Genomic DNA, 23,658 nt, shown 5'->3' on the forward strand with positions numbered 1-23,658 from the left:
TGGAAAACCTACCTTGGGAATGCTCCAGACTTTACTGGAGCCCTGTTTAATCTTTTCTGTCAGAAGCCTCACAAAAAACTCACTGTTGGAATAAAGCAGATCTATTTCAGCACCATAACATTTTATTAAACTACACTATCAAAGTCACATTGATGGCAGGGAGAACAGTGCATATTTCCTGGACTAAGACTGTGTTTGTAGCATCCAGCACTTGCTGAGGAAAGGACACTGGAACAGAATCCTTAAGGGACAGTAGAAAACTTCTACAAAAGTCAGGATGGTTGGGAACCAGCTGAGAGCTCCAACACTTCAAGACAAAGCTGTCAGGGAAGGTGATTTGTAAAAATTGACTCTGAAGTGGTGTTGAACTTGCTCAGCTGAGGTAAGAAGGTGCTGGTGCCCAGTTTTGAACTGGCATCCTGTCCCTGCCTGTTCCCACCCCACACAAATATTGTGTGCTAACATCTGGATACAACAGCTCAGAGTGTTCTACAGTTATAAAAACCTGCTGCAGCTCTAGACCAAACAATAAAAAGTAGCAGAAATACATTCTATACAGAAGTAAAAAAAAACCAACAAAAAAACCAAACCCAGTTGAATTCCAGACAAATATTAGAGTACATCAGGTTGGGTTTAAAAAGTCTCCAATCTAACACCTATGTCACTATTTCTACTCTCCATGAGCTCTGCAACAGCACCAGCTCAGAGTTGTGGCACAGAGAGGACACCCCCAGCTCTGCACGCCCCTGGGAGGGGATGGGACACCTTCCCCAGGGCTGCAGCTGGGCTGTGATCAAATAAGGCTTTTCCAGTCTTCCTGGGAAGACTCGGGGTTCAGTGAGGGGTGGAGCTGTGTCCCAGCCCTGGCTCCTGGCAGAGCAGAGGGAGGTGGGTGCTGTGGAGAGCACAGAGTGAGGGATGTGATATGTACAGAGTCTGCAGGGACAGGGCTCAGGGCCTTGCTCAGGGAGGTCATGCCCAGCCAGCTGGGATCTGCTCCAGAGGGATTCTGGGCTCTCAGTAGCACCCATCCTTCCAGGAGTCATCTTCGGGGGCCTGGGGGGTCTGTGCTGCCTGGAGGAACCTGGGGGGACAAAAAAACACATCAGGGACAGCTCCAGGTAAAGTCCAGGCACCTGGGGGGACAAAACAAGAGCTCAGGGACAGCTGCATGCTGTGCCCTGTAGTGCACACAGGTTTGGGGTTTGTGTTACCAACATCTCCCTGCCATGGGTGAAATGCTGCTGTCACAGACCGAGCACCAGCAGCACCAACTGGAGGCACTTTAAGGAAATTCAGCAGCTGTTACTGGATGCTTAAACACTGATATTTGCCAAGTTAACACTGCTGTGACTTCAGCCCATGACTGAGAACAAGAGAAATATTTTTCCATGCAAACATAACTGAACACATGAAAAACAATCAGGTATGTAGAGTACTGACATAAACTAGAAGATTTAAAATTCCCTTTTTCATGGTTTTAAAGTAGATACATTTCAATGTAAGGCTCCAGTGGGACATTAAAGATCAACAAGCGCTGGTTGCTTATTAGTCTGCTATCAGTTATACCAGAATAACAAATCTGAATCTATTTCATTTCCCTCAATTATGAAACTCTGAATTGTGGCACCACAGTTGATAAAAAAAACAGCAAGAAGAACAAAAGCTGTAAGTATTGGGCCAGCTTTCCCCCTTCTGCAGAAGGCCTGGAGGTTTGAAGCCCCACTCACCTCCTGGACGGGGGCGTTGCCTTTCCCTTGGGCACGGCCACTCCTGCCAGCGCCGGCCGTGCCTTCAGCGCAGAGCCCTTGGCCACAGTGCCCACGCTGCCGCTTCTGGAAGTGCAGCTGCTGCTGGCAGAGCCCGTGTGGAGCTGGCCCTTGCGGCCTGCAGGAGCTGTGTAGCTGCAGGGTTTGCCCACCTGCCTGCCTGGCAGCAGGGAGTTGGCTCCCGGAGCCTTGGCGGGCTGGCGCGCCGTGAGCGGGGACTGTGCGGCCCCTGAGGAGTACCTGAGCTTGCTGGGAGTCAGACCTGCAGTGGGGTGGCACAAGAACACAGGTCTGAGCTTCTCAGTGAGATATCAGCTGAAAAACAGTCCTAGTGTTGAAAACAAATTTCTATTGAGGCTCCAAGAACATGGTTTTAGACATAATAAAACTATAGTAAGAATATTGTTTATGTTTTTTAGATAGAACAAGACAGACCACATGTGTAGTTTATACCTAACCTGGTGTGCTGTCTTAGGCTGTAATACAGGATGTGCCCAGCAGTGTGTATTCTATCACCAGCAGTTAAACCAGCTGGGGCAGGGATTCTTATCTCAGTGGGGATATATCCTGTTAATGGGCCAGATGCTAAACCAGCTGGGGCAGTGTTCTTTATCTTTCCACAACCCACCCTCCCTCCAGGAGGTATCTCCTGTTAATGGCCATTGAGTCCCAGTGCATGACTGATAAAATTCCATCATCCCACTGGGAGATGCTCCAGCCAGGGGAGGAGCCAAGCATTTCCTACCTGGATAAAATCTGAGATTTGGAACATCAGAGCAGCCTTTTCCACTGGATTCCAGAGGAAAACCAGACCCTTCCACATCATCACTGGACCTTGGGAGGAAAACTGCACTTTCTACAGGAGCACTGCTCCAACTGAGCCACATCTGTCACTGCAGGAGGATGCAGCCACCATTGAATGGGACTGCTCCCAACACCCTGACTGACTGATGGGGTGTCAGGGTGAATTCTCACTCTGGCAGGGTTCTGGGGTTGTTCTTTGTATTTCTGTATTTCTATTTTAATTTCCCTAGTAAATAACTGTTATTCCTATTCCCATATCTTTGTTTGAGAGCCCCTTAATTTCAAAATTATAATAATTTGGAGGGAGAGAGTTTACATTTTGTATTTCAAAGAGAGGCTCCTGCCTTTCTTAACAAACACCTGTCTTTCAAACCAAGACACATTCTCAGAAACTAGAATTCTAATAGGTTAAGAAGAAATTATTCGAGTTTGTGTCTTTAGCTTGTTGGGTAATTTATGCAGAAGGATCTATGCACTGGGGAGAGATTTGAGCGCTCCTGCTCCTGCTTTCTCACCTTCCTTCTCTCCTCACCACCACTGTCATTGCCCAGAAGAAGAGAGGAGCTGCAGCAGCCACACTGGCCATCCTGGGGCCTCAACAAGAACAGCTCCTACTTCTAATTGGGACTTTACTTTTATTTAGGACTCTATACCAAAAACTTTTAGCACAGACTTTAATGCTTGTAACTCTGTGTCTTTCGAGACTGCTGTGCCTTTGCAATAAACAACTTTACAGCAACTAGTAACTGCTCAGCTCTTTAAAGAAAACAAACAACCCAACCCAGGGGACAGACAGCACCTCTGAAGGTGCTCTGTGTGAAGAGTGAAGGGGATAGGGGTGTGGAGGGGTGGCACTGACCTGCTGACCGCTGCTGAGTCCTGGGGATGCGGCTGCCAGGCACCTGCAGGTCGGACTCCAGGCTGCAGCTGCTGCGCACGGCCTCGAGTGCGCGCAGGCTGCTGCGGGCCAGGTTGGGCATGCTGTGCCTCAGCTCCTCTGCAAGCACACAGAACCTCAGCCCCAGCCCCTGCTGCTGCTTTGGGGCTCTCTGCAAATACCCTTCAAAGCAGAGCAGTCTGTGCCTAGTTCTTAGCTTGCAGTAAGCAGTGGTGATTTTGAAATCACGGCATACAAAGACACCTTCAAGATCATCCCATCAGGATCATCCCAGCACCACCATCACCAGCCCTGAGCCACATCCAGGGATGTGACTCCACCACCTCCCTGGGCAACCCACTGCAAGGCCTGACCACCTCTGTAGGGAAACAATTGTTTGTACCACCTAACCTGGACCTCCCCTGATGCAACTTGAGGCATCCCTGCCAGCAGGGACAGGTCTCAGGAAAGAATGTTCTGCATGAGGGGAGACCTCAACAGGGCAGTGCTGGGACCCCACTGAGCCTCATCAGGGTGGCAGAAACCTCTCTGAACTGCCACCCCGGGGAGGGGAGGGGGTGCCAGCTAGGGACAGACTAGTAGCTCCAGCTGAGCCTCCTGGGCTCCTCCTCTGCCCTGAGGGTGCTGGAATGGGAGGGGCTGAGTGGTGGCACAGGAACACTCCTGGGCCCCAGCTGTCTCTTCCTCTTTCCCTGAATTACAAGAGATCTGTGCAGTGCAGGAACTCCCTCTGTGCTGCTTCTACCTCTGGCTCTGTTCAGGCCACGTGTGGACTGCAGGAGACCCCTGCCCCCAGGCTGTGACCACTGTGGGCACAGAACCACTGCAGCTGTGACCCCCCCAGGGACCCCTCCCCACGCTCACCTTCACTGTTGGCGTACTTGAGGCGCTCCTGCGCGGGGCCCTGGCCCGGCCGGCGCGGGGCTCGCAGGCGCGCTGCCGCCCTGGCCAGCTCGGTGCCCGCGGCCGGTGACTGGCAGCGCGGGGAGCTCAGCGGGGATGGTGAGTAGCGGTGGGCGCTGCGCAGGGACAGCGAGCAGTCGCACTCGTCCTCGTCCTCCAGGCTGTAGCTGTCGAACTCCTGGTCGCTGTAGGTGCCGCGGCGCAGCGAGTGCAGCGAGGCGCTGGAGCTGCGCCGGGACACGGAGGCGGAGCTGGAGGCGCAGTCCTGCCGCAGACCTGCAGGTTTCCCCACAAGAGCAAAGAAACAGTTCTTGTGTGCTTCACTTCCTATGAATTCCTCCTTTACAGCTCTCTTAAACTGTGTTTATGGGCCATGTTAAACTCTCGGGGTATTTATTTTTAAGAATGAACCGTTCAAAAGCAAAAGTTCTCCTTATCGTTCTTTTTTTTCTGTTCTTACTTCATCCCTAAGAATCTTCATCCCTAAGAACACAGATCTTCTTTTTTCTTTCAGGGCAAAGGATCTTCTGAACCCTTTAACTCCCAGGTCTTTTTCCATGGTTTACAGGAATTTTTTAGTCTAGTACAGTCCATTCTTACAGCTTACAAAAGGATTTTTAGCCTAAATTCACGGCATCTTTTCATTCTCTGAGATGCAGGACTCCAGACTGGCTCTTTAAAATGCTGTTTATTATACAGAGGATACAGCAATTCATTTATTGTTTAAAATGCTGGTTTTGTATCCAGAGGACACAGCAATTCATGGGTTGTGGGTGACAGAGCTGTCAGCCTCAGCTGTGGGTTTGTCTGAAACCACTCTAATTCTGGTTACAATGCATTATTTACTTTTCTTTTAATACATAACAACCAATCAATACCTTCACTATTACCTAGTGCCTATCATAACTACTAACATTACCATATTCATGTCACTGCTCTCCAATCACAAAAAGTTAGTGTGCTACAGTTTAAGCTACAAGTAGTTTTTCAGTTTTCTTGCAGTGTAAAATTCTGAGACCTTTTTTCCACTTGAAAAATCGGCAATCTTGTTTGCCTGTGGAATCTTTTTGCTTGGTAAAAACATCTTTTGTTTGAGGTGGGTTTATCCTTTGTTCTGAGCTATAAAAACCCCTTCTAACTCACATACTTTACCCTTTGCTTTCTAGTAAAACTGGCTCAGCAATTCTTTTCTTCTATATCAAAACTTGCTTTCATTTCTATTCCTTCTTCAGACTCTACATTCAAAGAGTTTTCTGTTATACATTCATATCTGTGAGACCTTCCTGTCAAACTTCCATCCATCCTAACACCTGGGGACACGAGGGGACACGTGCAGCACCAATCCCAACAGCACATCCCAAATTCCACAGCAGTGCTCTGGTAGTGATTGGTTTCGCACTGGAAGGACAGGCAGGTTAACACCTGTCCTCCCTAGAATCCATCAGGTGGAACAGCATCACTGCATTGCCACTGCTTAATTACAGCACAATTAAAATCCAGGGGGCCTGCAGTCCACCTGAGATTGTGGACATTGCCATCAAGCTCCAGCAGGTTAAGAAGGTATAAGAGTCTAATTTAGGTATGGGAGTCTGATTTAGGTACAGGAGTCTCATTTACAGGTAGAGGAGTCTGATTTAGGTATGAGAGTTTCATTTAGGTATAGAAGTCAAATTTACAGGTATGGGAGTCTAATTTAGATATAGGAGTCTCATTTAGGTATGGGAGTCTAATTTACAGCTATCTGAGTCTAATTTACAGGTATAGGAGTGTCAATTTACAGCTATGGGAGTCTCATTTACAGGTTCAATCTTTTAGTTTGGTTCATTCTGCACCCAGAAGCATTTCAAAGGTGGAAATAAAGATTTCAAGTGTGCCTCCCATGAAAACACACCTGGGGGCACCTGGGTTATTTACAGCTCCTCAGCAGCCTATGCTGCTATTGAAGTTTTCCTGCCTGACAATACATAAGAACTTTAAAAAACCCCAACAAAACCCAAGAGACACACAAAGAGCACTCACTCTCCTCCTGCAGGCGGGCCATGACCTGGACATCAGTGAGGTCCTGCAGTTTGTAGCCCATGGAGATGGAGTCATCCGAGGTGCTCAGCTCGCTGTCCACCGAGGACTGGGAGCTCAGGGCTGAGTGCATGCTCAGGTACCCTGGGGAGAGGGACACAGACCCAGTGAGACCCTCCCAAAGCCACCAGCAGCAGCAGGGTCTACCCCAGGAATCCAGCAGTGCAGCTGGGAGAAATAGGAATTTAGAAATTTTTAGATTTTCATTTTTAACCTGCAGTCTTCAGGTGCTTTTCAAACAAGGAATGTGAGGCTGACTTGATCAGTGCCCATGTAAAAAATTCATTTTATACCTGAACTTCACACCTGTTTTTCCATGTCAGCAGTTACTTCTCTTCCAAGCTGGCCGAAGAAATAATGTTGGGAACCTGCTGCTTTTTCTTGCCTGGCTGGGTTTGATCACAGCTGGAAAGGGCTACTCAGTTTTGCTGGGAAATGGTTTATTTTAAAATCACTGCTGAGTATTTGGGAGGTGTCCTGCCTTCAAATCTTCTCAGAACATGGCAAGAAAACTGCGATGCTTAAATAATACAATGACACAAGTGTGGCTGTACCTTAAAGGTGCATGCTGCACAAATATACACTCCAAGTAAAGATATTCCACAATAAAATCCCATTTCTTTCCTCCTGGGGTCAGGAAAAGACTGTAAGAGTTGAAATAAGTCCATCCTGAGCAGGGCCTGCACCTGTAGGATGTGGTGGAATGAACAAGCACAGGTTTCCTGCTGTAATTAACAGCACCTTCAATACTGATTAAAAATCCAGCTGGACCTTGAGACCAGCTTTTTAAAAGGCAAAACTCCCAATCCAGCTTTGTTTAGTTTGGCTGCTGCATTTCAAACTGCTAAAAATAGCCAAGGAGGGGACAAAGCTCCTTCTTCCACCAGTAAAGCTGAACTGATGATGGTTTTCGAACAGAAACCACACCTGGGTTTTGTCAAAAGGGAAGTCACTGTTCAACATTTTCCATTTGAAGAGTAAGAAAGCTGTTTCTTCTTGGAAATAAAAGAAGATTTGAGTCAGGTTGACAGGAAACTTTAAACTCCTGTTAGCACGAGGCACAGGGAAGAGATGAAGTGAAATCATCAGGACAGAGCCTGTCCTGGCTTCCCACCCAGCAGAGTGAACTTCCAAAAGCCAGAGCCACTTTGGTTTTACTCATCAGGAGCTCTGGCTGAGTGAAAAGCTGCTCAGGCACCTGGACTGCCCCCCAGCTTCATATAAAAACAAGAAATTCCCTTAGAGATGTTTCCCTGCATAGCTCAGCTGGCAAAAATCCTCAGTCCTACGTGCATCCCTTTGTTTGCAAAACAGAGATAAGTGTTGATTTCTATTTATAGCAGACCATCAGACCTCAAAACCAAACCTGCACCTGTGAACACAGCCCCAGGCAATCCTTTTTCTTTTTTTAGAGGGGGAAAAAAGTTCATTGAACATCAAGTTTGGAGGCAGCCTGTTAAACATGCTTTGTGTTTTGAAACATGCAAAGAGGGGTTTAGCAATTTCCACACAGAACAAACAAACAAGGAAGAGTCCTTTGAAAACAGAGCCAAGAGACAAAGCCTTAGTGTTGGAACAGCAGGAACTGCAGCAGGATAACAAATGAGCTCCTGAAGGGTGTCCTGGCTCCTCAGGCACAGGGAGGCTGCAGGACAAAGCACTTTGGAGCAGCTTCATCACCAAGAGTGACAAGAGCTATGCCTGAGCTGCCTCTAAGGCAGGGAACATTCCCTCACACACAACTGAGGCTGAAGGAAAACTTCTGGTATTTTGTTTTAGCTGCCTGCTCTTGAGTTGAAGGCTTTACCCTGTTCCCTGCATTAATCAATATTCCCAAGAGAAACCTTGCCCAGAAAACAGAATCCAAGTAACTTTATAAAGATCATATCTACACTCTACAACATTATTCAAGAGCAATAGATTTTTGCCCTAACAGCTGTTTTCCATTTTAAGCCACTTAAAATCAGTACAATTTATAAATATATATATAGAGAAAGTAGAGAAACCCAAACCAAGAAATAACTAGAGGACATTTAGAATGCAAGGAGGTTTTCTCCCACACTAATGAAACCTGGGTGAGGAAGGGAGCAGAATGAAAAGGAGAAAACAGCACGAGTGGCCATGAGAACTTTTCCCTGTGCCAATCCCTAACCCTCCTTGCATTTTAAGGAGCCCAGAGCTGCAGTGCCATGCCATACCTGAACTGCCACAGGTTAGTAGTGCTTTGTTAGTCGATTTGAGGTGCCCAGGAGAGTTTAGTGCATTGCTACAGGAGCCTGCCTCGGAATTCAGGTTATGTGCGCTGGGAGATGCCAGGGGGCTGCAATACAGGTTTTTCCATCTACTGGCTAGAAGGAAAAATACAAAAAAGCCACAAAGATTAGCAAATTATTTAGGAAACAGAGAGCAAGAATAAGATACAGGGTTGTTAAACAGGATTAAATTCTGCAGTAGAGGTTCTTGGTGGTACCAGTGTCCAGTCCCCCACTCATGTCCTTTAGCTGGGTTTGTCCCTCCTGAAGAATTCAAAAAGTGACTCCTGACAAGCTGGGCTTTAAGGAAGCCAAACATTTCACAAAGTTCCAGTGCTGGGCCTCCCAGATACTTCCATCCCAATTTCCATCAATATCTGCCACTTCTACACCCCTCCATTTTAGAGAACTCACCCAACTTTGTTATATTTGTGTTATTCTGAATTTTTGTGATGGAACCAGGACAGTATTAAACCACAGAAACTGTGCCAATCCAATATAAAAACCAACTCTTTGAATTAAATTCCTTCAGCTCACACACACTCACATGTTCATAAACCAACCAAAATAAGGCAGGTGGCAAAAGCAAGTGCCCCTATCCTTACTGGAGGTGGAAATGAGCAGCTACAACACAGAGGAAATTACTCACACCATGAGCTGGAGATACTCAAGGAGCAGCTGAACTGCCCACAGAACTCAGTTCTGCCTGCTGGGAGAATATCAGCTAAGAAAATAATGAAGATTCACCAGATTAAGTTTTCTTTTTTTATTTCTCCCACAAATATTAGCAGGTCAGACTAAGCACAAGTAAAGCCTGATACATTTCAGAGAGAAAAGAGTGAATCAAAGAGAATTAATTCAAATTTCTAAGCACTGATTGTTTATGAAAGCAAATGAAGTTTGTTCTCAGAGTCTACTCAGTTATCTCCAACCAGGAATGCCAAGGTTAAATTCAAGAGAAGCCTGAGATCTCAAGCAGTGCCAAACACTGTCAGAATGAAAACTAAAAAAAAAGCATAAAACAACAAAAAAACAAAAATCCAACAGATCAAGCTCCAAAGCAGTGACCTCAGACTCCAAAGCACAGGGCTCAAACTGCTGGTCAAACTGAAATCAGAATTCTGGCACTCCCATGGAGACAAAGCCAGGCACCACAAACTGACACCAACGTGGGGACCCAGCCGGGCTGGGATTCCAGCAGAATTCCAAACATGGATTCTCTCTAAGTGTCACTTTTCCAAACACAGCTTTTGTGTCTGGAGCTTCCTGAGTCCATCTCTGCAATAAACCTGCAAGTCCTGAGCAGGAGCTGGAGAAGAGGGGGATCTAGAGCAGGCAAAAAATAGTGACAGGTTCCTTTCCAAGCCCTCAGTGCCCAGCCCATGCCACACAAACCTGGGGGCACTGAAGTGACACGGGCAGGACATGCACCAGGTGATGCAGGAGCAGAATAAACTCATTTTTGTGCTGTGAGCTGCATCTGAAAAAACTCATTTTTGCCCTGTGAACTGCATCTGCTCTGAGAGCTCTCCCACCAAAGGCCAGGTGGAAAAGCAAAACCCCAGAGCACTGCTGTGATCACTGCACTCAACACTCCAGGTCTGCACTTGAGGTAGATGAAATCAGGATTTACACAGCTCACAGCCACCAGGAAGTGCTGTTAGGGGATGATAAACTGAAGGAAAAACCTGAGACACCATTTCTTCAAGTTTAATATTTCATTGTTGTAAGCTTTGAGCAGCAAACAACTTTTTCACCCAGCTGGGAAGATGCAGCAGGAACATCCAGAGGAGGAATAATCACCACTAGGAACACTCAGCACCAGTTCTTCTCCAGGAAGAAGCTGCTAGAAGAGTTTTCCATGGTTCTCTCCCCACTCCCCAGCAACACATTTTCCCCCTCTACACATTTCCTACATTTAAAAATGTTTAAATATTAACAAAACTTAAAAATTCAAGAGCCTGCCAACACCAAGCTCCATTTTCTTGCTGAGAATGAGATCTGCAAGGGAGCCCAGAGCAGCAGAGGTTGCAGCTGCCCTACCTTGGTCCAGCCTGTTGATGAGGGTTCTGCAGGCAGCCTCAATCTCAGGGCTGGGGTTGTCCAGCACCTGCCTGCACCATTTCAGAGGAGAGGCAGTTTTCTCATCCATGGATTTCCTTGGAGACACATAGAGCCTTTGCAAGGGTTCAAAGGAGACAGAAGAAATGCTGGTTAATTCAAAGCATGTAACCACCAGAGTGCAGCCATCAGGAACCAAGTTACCCAAATTCAAAAATTCTGGGTTAAATCGGATTGTGGCTCAGAAAGAAAATGTACTGCCACAACAGGAAAAGTCAATGGCTCCACAGGGAAAGCCACAGGCTGTGCAAGGGCTGGAAATGGAGGTGCTGGGGACTCACCTGTGTGTCCCTCCAAACCCCAGTGAGGGCGTGAGCCTGCAGCTGCAGGGTGATCTCCTCCCAGGAGCTGCAGGTTTTGTTTAAAACCCTCTGGGTGTTCCAGGTGTTCAGCTGTGTCTGAGACACCCAGAGGTGCATTCCCACATTCCAGGAATAAAGATTCAGGGACAAAGGCTTCACTGGCAGAGTGGCTGTGCCTCCTCTTCCCTGGAATGTCAGATCACTTCTCCTCCAGCCCGAGTGCCTGTGCCATATCCCTGCCACCTCCCCTGCTCTGCATGGACACCCAGGATTAGCCTTATGGATAGACACATTTAATCACCTTAAACTCCTGGATTATGTACAAGGGATTGGGTGTAAAGCAGCATCTCCAGCAGATTTCCAAAGCAGAACATTCCTCTGAGGAAAGGTCAAAGCTAGGAGAGCCTTTGCTCTAAGAACAACTCAAGTATTTTATTTACACATCCCCCATTTGTATTTTCAAAAACAAAAAGCAGCTCCCTATTTCTTGATGTTTTTGCTGTTCAGCAACACATTGAAAACTTGCAAGGGGAAAGAAAGATCAGTCATTTGTACATCCAAAAGTGAAACTGTTTTTAATTCTTGGACATCACCTGGAGAACACCCTGGTGCAGAAGGCAGAGACCTTGATCTAGATCTGCAACCTGATGGTCTTTAAGGTCCCTCCCAGCCCAAATCCTTCTGGGATTCTGGGATCTGTGGCCATCAGGTTTGGCTCTTAGGTTCCCTCTCTCCTGAGGTGTTGGAGTGTGTAAAACAGAAGCCAGAAAAGAATGCAGAGATTGAATTAAAGCCTTTAGAGAAATTAAAATATATTAAGCCACACAGACATGAAATAGAAATGTAAGATGCAGTTTCAAGTAAGCAGAAACATTATTAAGTCACATAGATATGAAGTAGAAGTCTTAGTTTTAAGTAAATAAGAATATGCTTTAAGTGCCTTGAGAGTAAAAAGCACTAGAATCTAGTTCAGGTCTGGTTGAAAGTTCAGAACAATTAAAACAAAGAAAGAACACTGCTTACATTTTCTAGACAGAACAGACAGAACCATTTGTGTGAACAGACAGAGCTCTATGTGTAAATTATGTGTAAGAATTAACATTTTCCTACTACAGAGCTAGGATTCTAAGAGGTGAAGAAGGAATGTTTTATGTTTGTGTTTTTAGCTCATTGGATGATTTACAAATAAAAACCCCTGTACTGGAAAAAAACCACCTGGAAGAAGAAGGGAGCTGCTGCAGCTCCTGCTTCTACTTGGGACTCTACTTAAGAAAACTTTAGCATGGACTTTGAATATTCCAAAGCCTGATGTGCTTCTGCAATAAACACCTTTACAGCTACCAACAACTGCTCCTGTGTCTCTGAAGACCCAAACCCATGGATAACTCACACTGGGGCTCTACTGAGCTGCTGGCACAGCATCAGCTGCTCCCCTTGCACCCAGAAATCCCCAGCAGGAGCTGTTCCCTGCACACAACCACACAAGTGCTGCTTCCCCATCTCAGGAACTGCTCCCAGGTGACAAAAACCTCTCCAGGTCACCAGCAGAGCGCCTAGAGCCACAGCTGACCATTTCTGGTGCTCCCAAAATTGATGTGCCCAGAGGATTTCACCTCCACCAGGCCAAAATCCAGCGTTTAATCAGAAAGTGGCCATGGGGTGGGGTGAAGATTTCAAGGGATTAAGATTTCAACTGTGCCTCAGTTGCCTCCTCCTCTCTCTCCCAACTCCTGTCACTCTGAGCCCTTCTGCTCCAGTTCCTCATTCTCTCACAGCCAGCTCACATCCAACTCCTGAAACACCGATTTCCACACCAAACCTGATGGAAATCAGCAGCAATGTTCCTGGAAGCCCAGGTTTCAAACACACAGACACTGTGGGGCTCTGAGCTGTCAGGTGTCCTGGCTGTAACACCAACACCTGGCCAAGACACAACACAAACAGCTGGCACATTTTAAATATCAAACAGGTATTTTAAAATATTGTACAGGCAGTGCCCTGGATGCAGGCAGGGATAACATAGGATGAAGAAAACAACACTCCCCAGACCTGGCAGGTTTAGGGATGGAGCATCACTGCATGCAGCAGCTCTCAAAATATTGTTTTTTACCTGGAGAAGGACATTATTCCCTATTTTTTGCCTCCTGACTTTCCAGCCCTGCCTCCGACCAGAGTTACCTTCTCAGGGAACAGACTCAACCTTTTCAGTCACAACTCACAGAGAAGCTTTAACCCACCAAGCTTTACACAAAATAAAAAAAAAAAAAAATCCAAAGGCTGATTTGTTATTGACAAAACAAATGCTGAAGAATGAATGGAAATATTCCTGACACACCAAAGGCACCTCTCAGGGCAGACCCCCCAGCGAATCCTGCTGAGTTTCTGCATGGATAAATGAGCATTGCAAGCACTCAAATCCAATCAAAGGCAGAAAGCAAAGTGCTTCCTCTCCCTGGATTTACTGCACAGCTCAGACCACAAAAGGAGCAGTAAAACCATCACACAGAAAAGAGGCCAAGAGTTTCCTCAGGGCAGGTCAGGCTGCTCTGCACTTGTTCCAGGTTTAGCGAGAGAATCCTGCCCTGCACTTATTCCAGGTTTGGAGAGAGAATCCTGCTCTGCACTTATTCCAGGTTCAGAGAGAGAGAATCCTGCCCTGCACTTATTCCAGGTTTGGAGAGAGAATCCTGCTCTGCACTTATTCCAGGTTCAGAGAGAGAGAATCCTGCCCTGCACTTATTCCAGGTTTAGAGAGAGAATCCTGCCCTGCACTTATTCCAGGTTTAGGGAGAGAATCCTGCCCTGCACTTATTCCAGGTTTAGGGAGAGAATCCTGCCCTGCACTTATTCCAGGTTTAGAGAGAGAATCGTGCCCTGCACATATTTCAGGTTTAGAGAGAGGGAAAGAATCATGCCCTGCACATATTCCAGGTTTAGAGAGAGAGAGAATCCTGCCCAGCTCCTCACCCTGTTTCCATCTCAGCTGAGGGTGGCCACCCTTGTTTGCTCAGCAGAGCCATTCCCACGTGGAACAGAGCTGTGGGGGAATTCGAATTTTGTCAGTAAGAATCCCCAGAGTATCTGGAATTTGTGGCTTTTGCTAGGACCTGGAGACAAATTCATTCCAAGCTCTGAACTCTGATTTTTTTTTTTCTGCTGACAAGTCCATTGGCAAGAGAAGCTCTCATAATTTTCCCAAACCCAATTAAGTGAACACAGCTCAATTCTTCAGAGTGCTGATGACAGGCAACTTACTGAAGGGAAAAAAAAAAAAAAAAGGAATTCTGGTTTGATTTCCCAGCACCAGAGTTCCCTTTTTCCTTCTGCAGGAGCTTTAGGAAGGGCTCAGGACCCTGACTGCTCCAAAGGGGCTGGCACAGCACTGAATAAAAGCAGCTCAAACATGTGAAGGTGAGTATTTCTCTGGACATATTATATCACCTTTTCCTAGGTCAGGAAATCCAGTGGCACCCACCAGAGGCTGACTCAACCCAGCCTCACATCCAGGGAGCTAAAACAGCCTCACCTTGGAACACGGGAGTGTGAAAAGCTAAAAACCCTTGGCTTTATTTCAAAACACTCTGAATTTTTCTTTCAGGCACTTTCAGCCTCTGAAGCTGTTTGGTTTGCCAGGTTTAACTGAACGCCAGAAGCACTGGAAAAGCAGGAGCCACCCCAGAGTCAGGCAGAGCTTAACAAAGCCCAGCTCAGGACCAAGCTTTACCCTGCAGTTTGGATGTTCTCTCTAAATGTCCCTGAATGTTTTTGTTTTGTCAAACTGTAAATGAAAATTGCTTATTTAGACACTTACAAGGCTTTATACAAAATGCACAGAGTAAACATTTGGGCAAATATTCCCAGTTTGATGTACTGGGGGTTTGTTGTATGAATTATTCAATATGAATGAGATTTTCTCCGGCTTCTGAGAGGAAACCCTTGGATAATAAAGTATTTTCAATTTCTGTTTCCTACTGTTTATGTTCACCCTGTAAAACAGAGTGCTTTGTCACAAACATCTCTGCTAAGGACCCAGTGCCACGAGGATTTTTCTTCCATTAAGTTGCAGCCATTCACAAATAAATTTGTGATCCTCTCTGCACTTTATTCTGACATAAACCAGAGCACTAAAACCAAGGAATATTCCAGAGATGCCATTTCTCTCATGGAACCAATGTCACAGAAGGACTGACAGGAGTTAATGGCCACTGCTGCTGGATTTTGAAATTCCTGCTTTAAAAAAACCCCAAACCCCACGAATGCAGGAAAAACAAGAAATGCACCAAGAAAAAGCTTCCTCCCAACTGAGTAACAGATCAGAGCAGCTCCAATGGTGCAATTTTAGCTGCTGCTCATGCAGAGTCTTTGCAGCAGAAATCTCTGAATGCTGCAGCACAATTCAGGCTGCAGAAGGCTCCAGAAGCAGAGCATTAGGAAATGAAACTGAGCATAAAGCAAAGGCCACTGCTGAAGACACAGCCTGGGTTATGATCCATCTTCCAAAGCACTTGGTACAACTGGCTGCAGCAGCTCCAAAAATGGCAAACATTGCACTGATTTTCAGACTTTTGAGTGATATACAACAGAAAAAGGAGAAGGAGACCTCAAGGAGCTGAGTGTTTAGAAAATGTCAGGTTTATGAGATACATCTCCCTCAAGTGCTAAAAAGCAGCTGAATTCCTCTCCAAAGTATGGATTTCAAACAGGTAATACACTCATTTTCCTTTCCCTCACAGATCAGACTTCAGAGAGTTGATTTTCAGTTTTAGTACTCTGCTTATACTGTGCTTATCTCAAATCTAAACACTTCTGCTGAACAGAAATCCTAACACACACAAGACTGGAGTAGAAAGCCACAGTGAAACATGATCCAGGCTCTGAAATGACAGAAACATAAAGGAAATCATGGGAGAACACTCCACACAAAAACATTCTGCTCTTAGCCCAAGGAGAGGTCTGAGTTTTATTCCTAAGAAATGGCAAAAAGAGGAAAAAATGGCACTGCACTTTCTTGTGTCTGTTCAGGGACTAATCCTGCTGAACAGAACACCAAAAATCAGTCCCTGAGTCAGAACATTAATGAATCCCCTGACCCAGCCAGCAGCCCCCAGAGTGATCCCCAGGCCTGGGGCCCAGCTCAGAGTGTGCTGTGTGTTCAGGGCAGAAGGACCAGGACCAGTCGCCTCTCTGAGCGACTTCCCTACCCACCCCTCATTTTCCAGAAATGTCACAACAGGAGCCACAGCCTGGAGCACTTCCCAAGGCCTCAGGCATTCCCAGGCTCTGCCATCAGCAGCAATTCCCCCTCCCAGGCTGAGCTCTGCACGTGATGGCAGCACCAGAGAGGTTCTGCCCTCAGCTCTGCCATGGATGGCGGTGCTGGGAACACCCCCAGAGCTGCACAGGGCTTCTGAAACCCAGAGATTGTCACTGCAGGGCAGATGTCACCCAGAGGTGCTGGGGACACCCCCTGAGGCAGCTCCTGTACCCAGAGATTGTCACTGCAGGGCAGATGTCACCCAGAGGTGCTGGGGACACCCCCTGAGGCAGCTCCTGTACCCAGAGATTGTCACTGCAGGGCAGATGTCACCCAGAGGGTCTGGGGACACCCCCTGAGGCATCTCCTGTACCCAGCAGGACAGATGTCACCCAGCCCATGGCCATCTGCAGCCAGCACAAGCAGGTAATGCCCACCTCAAACCTCAGCAGAGCTCTGGAGAATTCACTTGCGTATTGATTAATGCAACAAAGATAAAAACACCTCCTAAAATGACCTCTTAAAATTGCAAATTGTTGTCTCTAAGTCATGCAGATGTTGTTAGCAGCAGCCTGTGACAAGGAGAGATCACAGGGAAGTACAAGGCAGCCTGTGAAGGGAATAAATGGATGACACAGACACAGCCCGTGAGTAAAGCTCTCCCCAAAGTCAGAGGCTGCACTGGTAGAATTCCTGGATTTTGTGCAGCATCATATACTCACTTATCATATACTCCAGACTTTCTCTTCCTGACACTTCAAGCAGCAATGACTTCCTCCAGTACACTGAATTAAAACTCTTAAACAGGAATACAGAAGAAGGTGACTAGACACAGAGCTAAGGGTGAAAAATCCCATTGCCAGGAAACTGCTACACTGTCATTTCTGAGAGCAAATCCCACTCCTGCTCCCTGCAACCCACCATTCAAGGGCAGCCCACTTCTGTGCTGAGCACTGCTCAGGCAGGAGCCAACACCACTGAGGTGAAGGCAGCATGACCCACTTTCAGAGAGAGAGAGACTTTGGGGAGTGAGAGCAGCACTCAGGGATTCACCTCAGTGCCAGAGATTCCTTCTCCTCAGCCCATGGAAAACCCCAGAATGACAAACACTGGGGAACACAAGCAATGCAATCAGCAGCAGAGCTGGTCTGTTCCCTGGCTAAGAGGGAATTCGGATAAAAGCTTTCCCAGAACGGCTCAGGAGCTGCCCTGAGTCCAAGGTAAGCATCCCTGAGCTCCAGTTCCATGGCCTGGTCCCCAGGATATTTACAATTTTGAGCAGCTATTTGAGATAGGGAGCTGAGGGAGCAGCCAGAGGCCAGGGCAGAGTTACAGCAGCTGGGAGTGGGCACTGCCTCGGGTTTCACACACATAGCTCCAAAACACAACCTCAGAGCTCTGAGCAGCTGCACAGAAACTGCTGCAAAGTTCGGCTGAACAGAGAGAATCATCCCAGAATTCAGCAGGGATTGAGGCTCCACCTGCACCTGCAGAGATCAGCAAGAAACCCTCTGAGCACCCACCCTTCTTCCAGGGAACAGGGATGTACAGCATTTCAAAAAGGATTGCAAGTACACAACACACTCAGCTGTTCTCTTTGCATTTGCTCACTCCAGGCAGCACTAAATTCCCCCCACCAGCAAATCCACCTGGTTAGAGCTGATCCTAAATTCACAGAGTATTAAGGGGTGTTTGTTGGTGCTTTTTTGGTTTGGTTTAAGAAAACCCTCCCTCCCCTCCCAGCAGTTTTCTGGTTCTTGCTGTGGGAAAGCACAAACACCTGCAGGGGCTGTGTGTGGGATGTGTTTATGGAGGCAGTTTGGGACATCTGGCAATAAGCACAGGCACTACTGATTGTACACAGGATTCATTCCCCACTTTCAGAACAAGCTCCAGAACAAGGAGCCACCACTAAAAGCAGCTTCCTGCATCAGCAGGTCTGTTTGACAAGAGGGGAAGGGAACAGATGGAAGTGATGCAGCACAATCCAAGATAATTTATGGAGAGAGCACTTGCACAAGTGCTGGATCACCACCTCACCCAGCTCCTCAGGGGCCTCTTTGTCACAGGTTACCCTGTGCCAACCAAACCTGGCAATAAAACAGAGGAAACAAACCCACAAGGATCCTACAGGGTGCAGAGTGAAGGGCACCTGGGAAAGGAGGGCCTTACAGCCACCAGCTGAAGGAAAGGTCAAAGAACAGAATCCCAGGCACAGAATCTCTCCTGATTTCACTGGGGAGCATACCCTGCCTGGGTAAATCCCAGCCTCTGAGACTCAACAGAATTTGAGGACTCTCCCCTGTCACAGGCTCTAAAAATGTAAATATAAACCTGGCTCCTTCCATCAGCACAGAAATAATCAAGCCAGTCTTCCTTATGCAACTTGTTAAATAGATTCCCTTATTTAATTATAAGAAATCTGCTCCAAATGCTGTTTATGTCTATTGAAGAGTTCCAGTGATCAAGCTAGAGTCAGTATTTGGGTTTTAAAAGTACACTTACAAAGAAAAAGATCCTGCTTTAAATATAACCTCAAATTCAGGCTGAAGCTGATGCCATGACCTCATTGAGCTCCATTAACAAAAACTTTACCTTCCCATCTAGCAGCTAATGAATGTTTGGAGCTGAAGGTTTAGTTTGTGTTCAGCAGCCCTGTCCTTGCTGCCAGATTCATCTGGCTATACAAATTTGAAACCCAATTTGCAGAGCCCTGAGGCTTTTCCTCCCAAGTCCTACAAATTAACAACTCTGGGTAAAATCTCAAGTCCCAGTTACTGCAGGAGCTGGAATCAGCCTCAAACTTTACATTTCCCTTGCCCTTCCCAAGGTTGTTAATCTGCTGATTTATAAAACAAGTTCTAAACGAGGCTGGTGGTAGAGGGGAGAGTCCCAGAGAGTCGGGGTAGTTAAGGATTACATCATTGAGCTGGTTCAGTTCATGTCTCTGAACAAAAGAAGTACTTAACTGGAAAGAAACAGCCTTCAGGAGCTGGGAATGAGTTTGTCTCCTCAGGTCCTAGCAAAAGCCACAAATTCCAGATGGTCTGGGGATTCTTATTGACAAAATTCTTATTTAAATGTGGTATCTGACAGCTGTGGGCAAGGTTTAAAAGCTCCATTATTCATTCATCTGCATGTGCTAAATATAACTCAACTTACAGGGAAAGGAAGCTGCAGCAGTGGCTGGAAAGAAGAGGGAAAAAGGAGAACCTACAGGTAAACTTATTTAAAAAAAATAATGGTCTGGCACAGTGGACATAAAAACAAGAACAGTCACTAATGAGAAGTGCATTCTGGCTGTACAGAAATCAGCTCCTGGCTTTAAATGAATTGCTGACCTGAGGTATCCCTGTGCCCTGGCCTGGGATTACCTACCAGCAGTCCTCCTCTTCGGGGCAATTCTCCAGTTCCAACACTTTGACTTCATCCAGACCTGCGTGGCTAGGAAGGCCCTGGAGATCTGCCCCCTTTTCCCTGGGGCTCTGTTCATGGATGCCAGCTGGGCTGTGGATCCCTGCCATGAGCAGGGTGCCCAGCAGCTCGGAGCTGGCACTGGGATGCACAGCTGAGGGACAGCAGCCATTGCTGTGGTTCTGCTCCCTGCTGGGAGATACCTCCTCGGGGCCACTCTTGCAGCTGTACTGCACTGGTGCATCCAGGGCTCTCTTGAAGCTGTTCTCTCCTTCCTCCTGCCTCATTTTGCTCAGCTGGCTGTGCAGATCTGCCATCAGCTGCAGCTCCTGCTGCTCAGCCATGGCCTTGATGCTGTTGTTGATCTCCTTGAGGCCGGGCTCGTGGTTATCCACACCAGAACGGATGTCCCCTGGCACGTTTGTCCCCAGCAGGCTCCTGCTCCTGCTGTGCTGGCTGTCGAGCTCCAGCCTCCTGACCAGCTCCCTCAGCTTCAGCACCTCGGGGCCCACGTCCTGCGGGGGCTCCGTGCCCATGGCCGAGTGCTCCGGGGCGTCTCTGCCCAGGGCTGGCTCCAGGGCAGGGTCCTGCTGGATCAGCGGGGAATTCCCGGGCACCACCATCCTCCAGGCCACTCCAGCACACTGCAAGGCATGCCAAACACCACAAGAGTTTCAGGAAAATGGAATTAGACACTGGTAATTCTAATTAACAGCTAGTTAGGCTGGGGTGGGAGGTGTCTGAGTTTCACCCAAATCCAAAAAGAACGACTGCAAAACCCACAGATTCCTCTTTTTGAGCTGCAAGGATGTGCACCTGCTCTGCCATCACTGAGTTTAGTAAAAGGAAGCTGATTTAATCCCCCACAATAGTTTGGCTTCCATGTGTTTACCAACAAAATTCTTGAGAAAAGCGCTGATGGAGCAAAGTCAGGAAACATCATTAACGAGGTGCTGACGTCAGGCAACAACAGCGTCAAGAAAATGGTGAAAACATCCTTTGTTCACTACCAGGTTTATCCTGGAAAAGCAGAAAAAGCTTGGAAAAAAATCTGTATCACCTTATGCCAAAGTAACAACAGGAACTGCAGTTAATGTGGTTTGTGAAAATAAGCTTAAATAGTGTTTATACTGGTGTATGTTCCTGTTACAACTGAAAAGAGAGGGGTGCAAACAGCAAAAAAATGTATTAAAAATATCCCAACTTAAGATTACATATTCCACTAAGTCAAAAAATCCATGAAGTGCATTTCACACTGTTATTACAACATAAGGAAACACTGCTTTTCCCCTCCATCTGATTTATGTGAGTTTTCAGTTTCATTGGGCACATTCATTTCCAAACTGACTTTTCACTGAAAACCTTCAGTACTGAAAATCCCCTAATTAACAGTCCATGGGGCAGTAAAAGGGGTTAAAAGCCAGAAATCCTCTGTTTTACAGAAGGAGGGCAAATAGACTGAGAGAAGAGGGAGTGAGTCAACACAGCCAATTCAAAGTTTAAAAACTGATGCACTTGTTACAACAGCAAACCCTGACTTTTTGTGGCTGAGGATGTTCTTTCCCCTCCCTTTGCTGCCTGAAAATGTCACTTGTTTTTAAGTGCCAGTGAGCAAAGGAAACCACAAAAACTCAGTGCCACACAAAGTGAGGTTACAAACAGACACCCCCACAGGCACCTCAGCATCTGTATTATTTAGGCACTTGTAACAGCAATAGCTGTTTAATTTCTTTAAAAACACATTTTGTTTTCTTGAGGTTTTTTTACCTGATTTTTAAATTATTATTATTTTGGTCCTCTATCTGCAAGATGTAAATTTTCAACTTCCACTTGAGTTAATAAAAAATACAAACAGCCCTAAGGAAGAGCTGTGAGTGAGCAGAGCACACTTTGCACCCAAACCTGTGCGTGTACGCAGCACTGCTGAAGGCCTTTTGCCATGGGGAAAACAAATTTAAAATAAAATAAATTTGTGGAGTTACCAAGCAATCCCATCCCCACCCATGTGCCAGCTCCAAAAAGCTCCTGGCATGGATTCCCACTTCCACAAATCCACCCGGTGCTCTCGGTGTGATTTCCAGAGCTCTGAGGATGCACCATGGGGAGTTTTAGGAGTCCCACTGCCCAAGCAAAGCAGCTCAAGGAGGGGATTTAGGACACGGGACATGCAAAAATTGGTTCCATCCCAAAGGTGAGGAGCTAGAAAATCCTCACGTGAGGAAAAAACACATCTTGAGGGGGAAGAGCAGCTGAAAACCACAACCACTAAGTGTAAAAACCATCCAAAAAAACTCTCAGCAAAGACATGTGGGTGGGGGGATACAAACCTGGGAAAGTTAATCTGGAGGGCAGGGGGGCGGGAAAAAATAAAGCACGTTTAGAAGGAGGCAAAAAGGCGGCAGCCGTGAGCGGGTGGGAGACAATAATTCGGAGTTTGCCGAGCAGACATCTGGGTGTCTCATGGAGGGTAAGATGCCCTCACCCACCCAGGGCCAGGGGGGCTTCCAGAGCCGGTGGTGTGAGGCTCTGAGAGCTGGAGGGGCTGGGGAGGGTGGGCAAAGGGATGGGGAGGCCTTAGGGGCAATGATGGCCACGGGGTTTATAGGGGTGCAGGCTCTGAGAACCTGGGGGGAGGCTGTGAGATGGCTGTGTGGAAGGGTTCTGGGGACAGTGATGGCCATGGGGCTGTGTGAGGGGGTTCTGGGGGGTAGTGATGGCCATGGCGGTTGTGTGAGAGAGATCTGTGATGGCCATGGGGCTGTGTGAGGGGTTCTGGGGGCAGTGATGGCCATGGGGCTGTGTGAGGGAGATCTGTGAGGCAGTGATAGCCATGGGGCTGTGTGAGGGGTTCTGGGGGGCAGTGATGGCCATGGGGCTGTGTGAGGGAGATCTGTGAGGCAGTGATAGCCATGGGGCTGTGTGAGTGGGTTCTGGGGGCAGTGGTGGCCATGGGGCTGTGTGAGTGGGTTCTGGGGGCAGTCATGGCCATGGGGCTGTGTGAGGGGTTCTAGGGGGCAGTGATGGCCATGGGGAGGTGTGGAGGGGTTCTAGGGGGCAGTGATGGCCATGGGGAGGTGTGGAGGGGTTCTAGGGGGCAGTGATGGCCATGGGGAGGTGTGGAGGGGTTCTGGGGGCAGTGATGGCCATGGGGTGGTGTGAGGGGGTTCTGGGGGCAGTGATGGCCATGGGGCTGAGAGCTGCAGGGGAAGATGTGACGGCCACAAGCGATGTGAGAGGGCTCTGAGAGGCCGGGGGGCTGTGGGGGGCTGTGATGGCCGGGGCTTGTGAGGGCTCTGAGCGGCTCCGAGAGCCGGGGGGCGAGGGAAAGGCCGGGCTGAGGGTCTGCGGAGCGCTCTGATGGCCGTGACGGGGCTGCGCGCTGTGCGGCACCGGCGGACGCGACCCCCGCGGGGGGCACGGGCGCGGCCGGTCCGCAGCGAGCGCGGCAGAGCCCAGCGCGGCGGGCAACCCCCCTTCCCTCGGACAGTACCTGGATGGATGGACGGATGGATGGACAGATGGACAGCCAGGCGGATGGCGGGCGGTCCGTGCCGGTGCCGCCTTTCTCCGGCGGCTCAGGCCGGCCCGCGAACGGCGGGAGGCGCCGCCCCCGCCCCTGTGTGGGGAACGGGCGAGCGGGGCGCTGCGCCTGCGCGGGGCCGCCTCAGGCGGCGGCGGCGGCGGGGGGCGGACGGGGGAGGGAGCGCGGTCAGCGCCGTGTGAGGGGAGAGGAGTGAGGGGAAAGGGGTGAGTGAGGGGGGAAAAGGAGTGATTGAGGGGAAAGGGTGAGTGAGGGCAAGGGCATGAGTGAGGGGGAAAAGATGAGGGAAAAAGGGTGAGTGAGGGGGGAATAAATGAGTTGAGG

General features: G+C 48.1%; 1 protein-coding gene across 2 annotated transcripts; it reads right to left on the reverse strand.

The window, feature by feature from the left end:
- Positions 1 to 100: 100 nt before the first annotated feature.
- Positions 101 to 23,395, reverse strand: LOC117002739 (SLAIN motif-containing protein-like). 2 transcript variants are annotated; one of them, XM_033072103.1, is made up of 9 exons: positions 23,284 to 23,395; positions 19,758 to 20,437; positions 10,746 to 10,879; positions 8,649 to 8,798; positions 6,394 to 6,534; positions 4,336 to 4,650; positions 3,433 to 3,570; positions 1,731 to 2,031; positions 101 to 1,084 (listed from the first exon to the last, which is right to left on the reverse strand). In XM_033072103.1, the coding sequence occupies exons 2-9, from the start codon at positions 20,414 to 20,416 to the stop codon at positions 1,018 to 1,020; spliced, it is 1,905 nt and encodes a 634-aa protein (XP_032927994.1). In that variant the 5' UTR covers positions 20,417 to 20,437; positions 23,284 to 23,395; the 3' UTR covers positions 101 to 1,017. The 2 variants fall into 2 exon arrangements, with proteins under 2 accessions (XP_032927994.1, XP_032927995.1); XM_033072104.1 differs by lacking the exon at positions 8,649 to 8,798.
- Positions 23,396 to 23,658: the final 263 nt, after the last annotated feature.

This window comes from Catharus ustulatus, chromosome 14, assembly GCF_009819885.2.
Source record: "Catharus ustulatus isolate bCatUst1 chromosome 14, bCatUst1.pri.v2, whole genome shotgun sequence".
Lineage (NCBI taxonomy): Eukaryota > Metazoa > Chordata > Aves > Passeriformes > Turdidae > Catharus > Catharus ustulatus.

What these genes read in the sequence shown, in the direction of transcription:
- LOC117002739 (XM_033072103.1), bottom strand. Translation starts at nt 20,416, where the DNA reads ATGGTGGTGCCCGGGAATTCCCCGCTGATCCAGCAGGACCCTGCCCTG. An exon ending in ACTAACCTGTGGCAGTTCAG is followed by an intron (nt 6,535 to 8,648) that starts GTATGGCATGGC and finishes CCCTCTCCCCAG; the next exon opens with GGTACCTGAGCATGCACTCA. An exon ending in CAAGTACGCCAACAGTGAAG is followed by an intron (nt 3,571 to 4,335) that starts GTGAGCGTGGGG and finishes GTGTGCTTGCAG; the next exon opens with AGGAGCTGAGGCACAGCATG.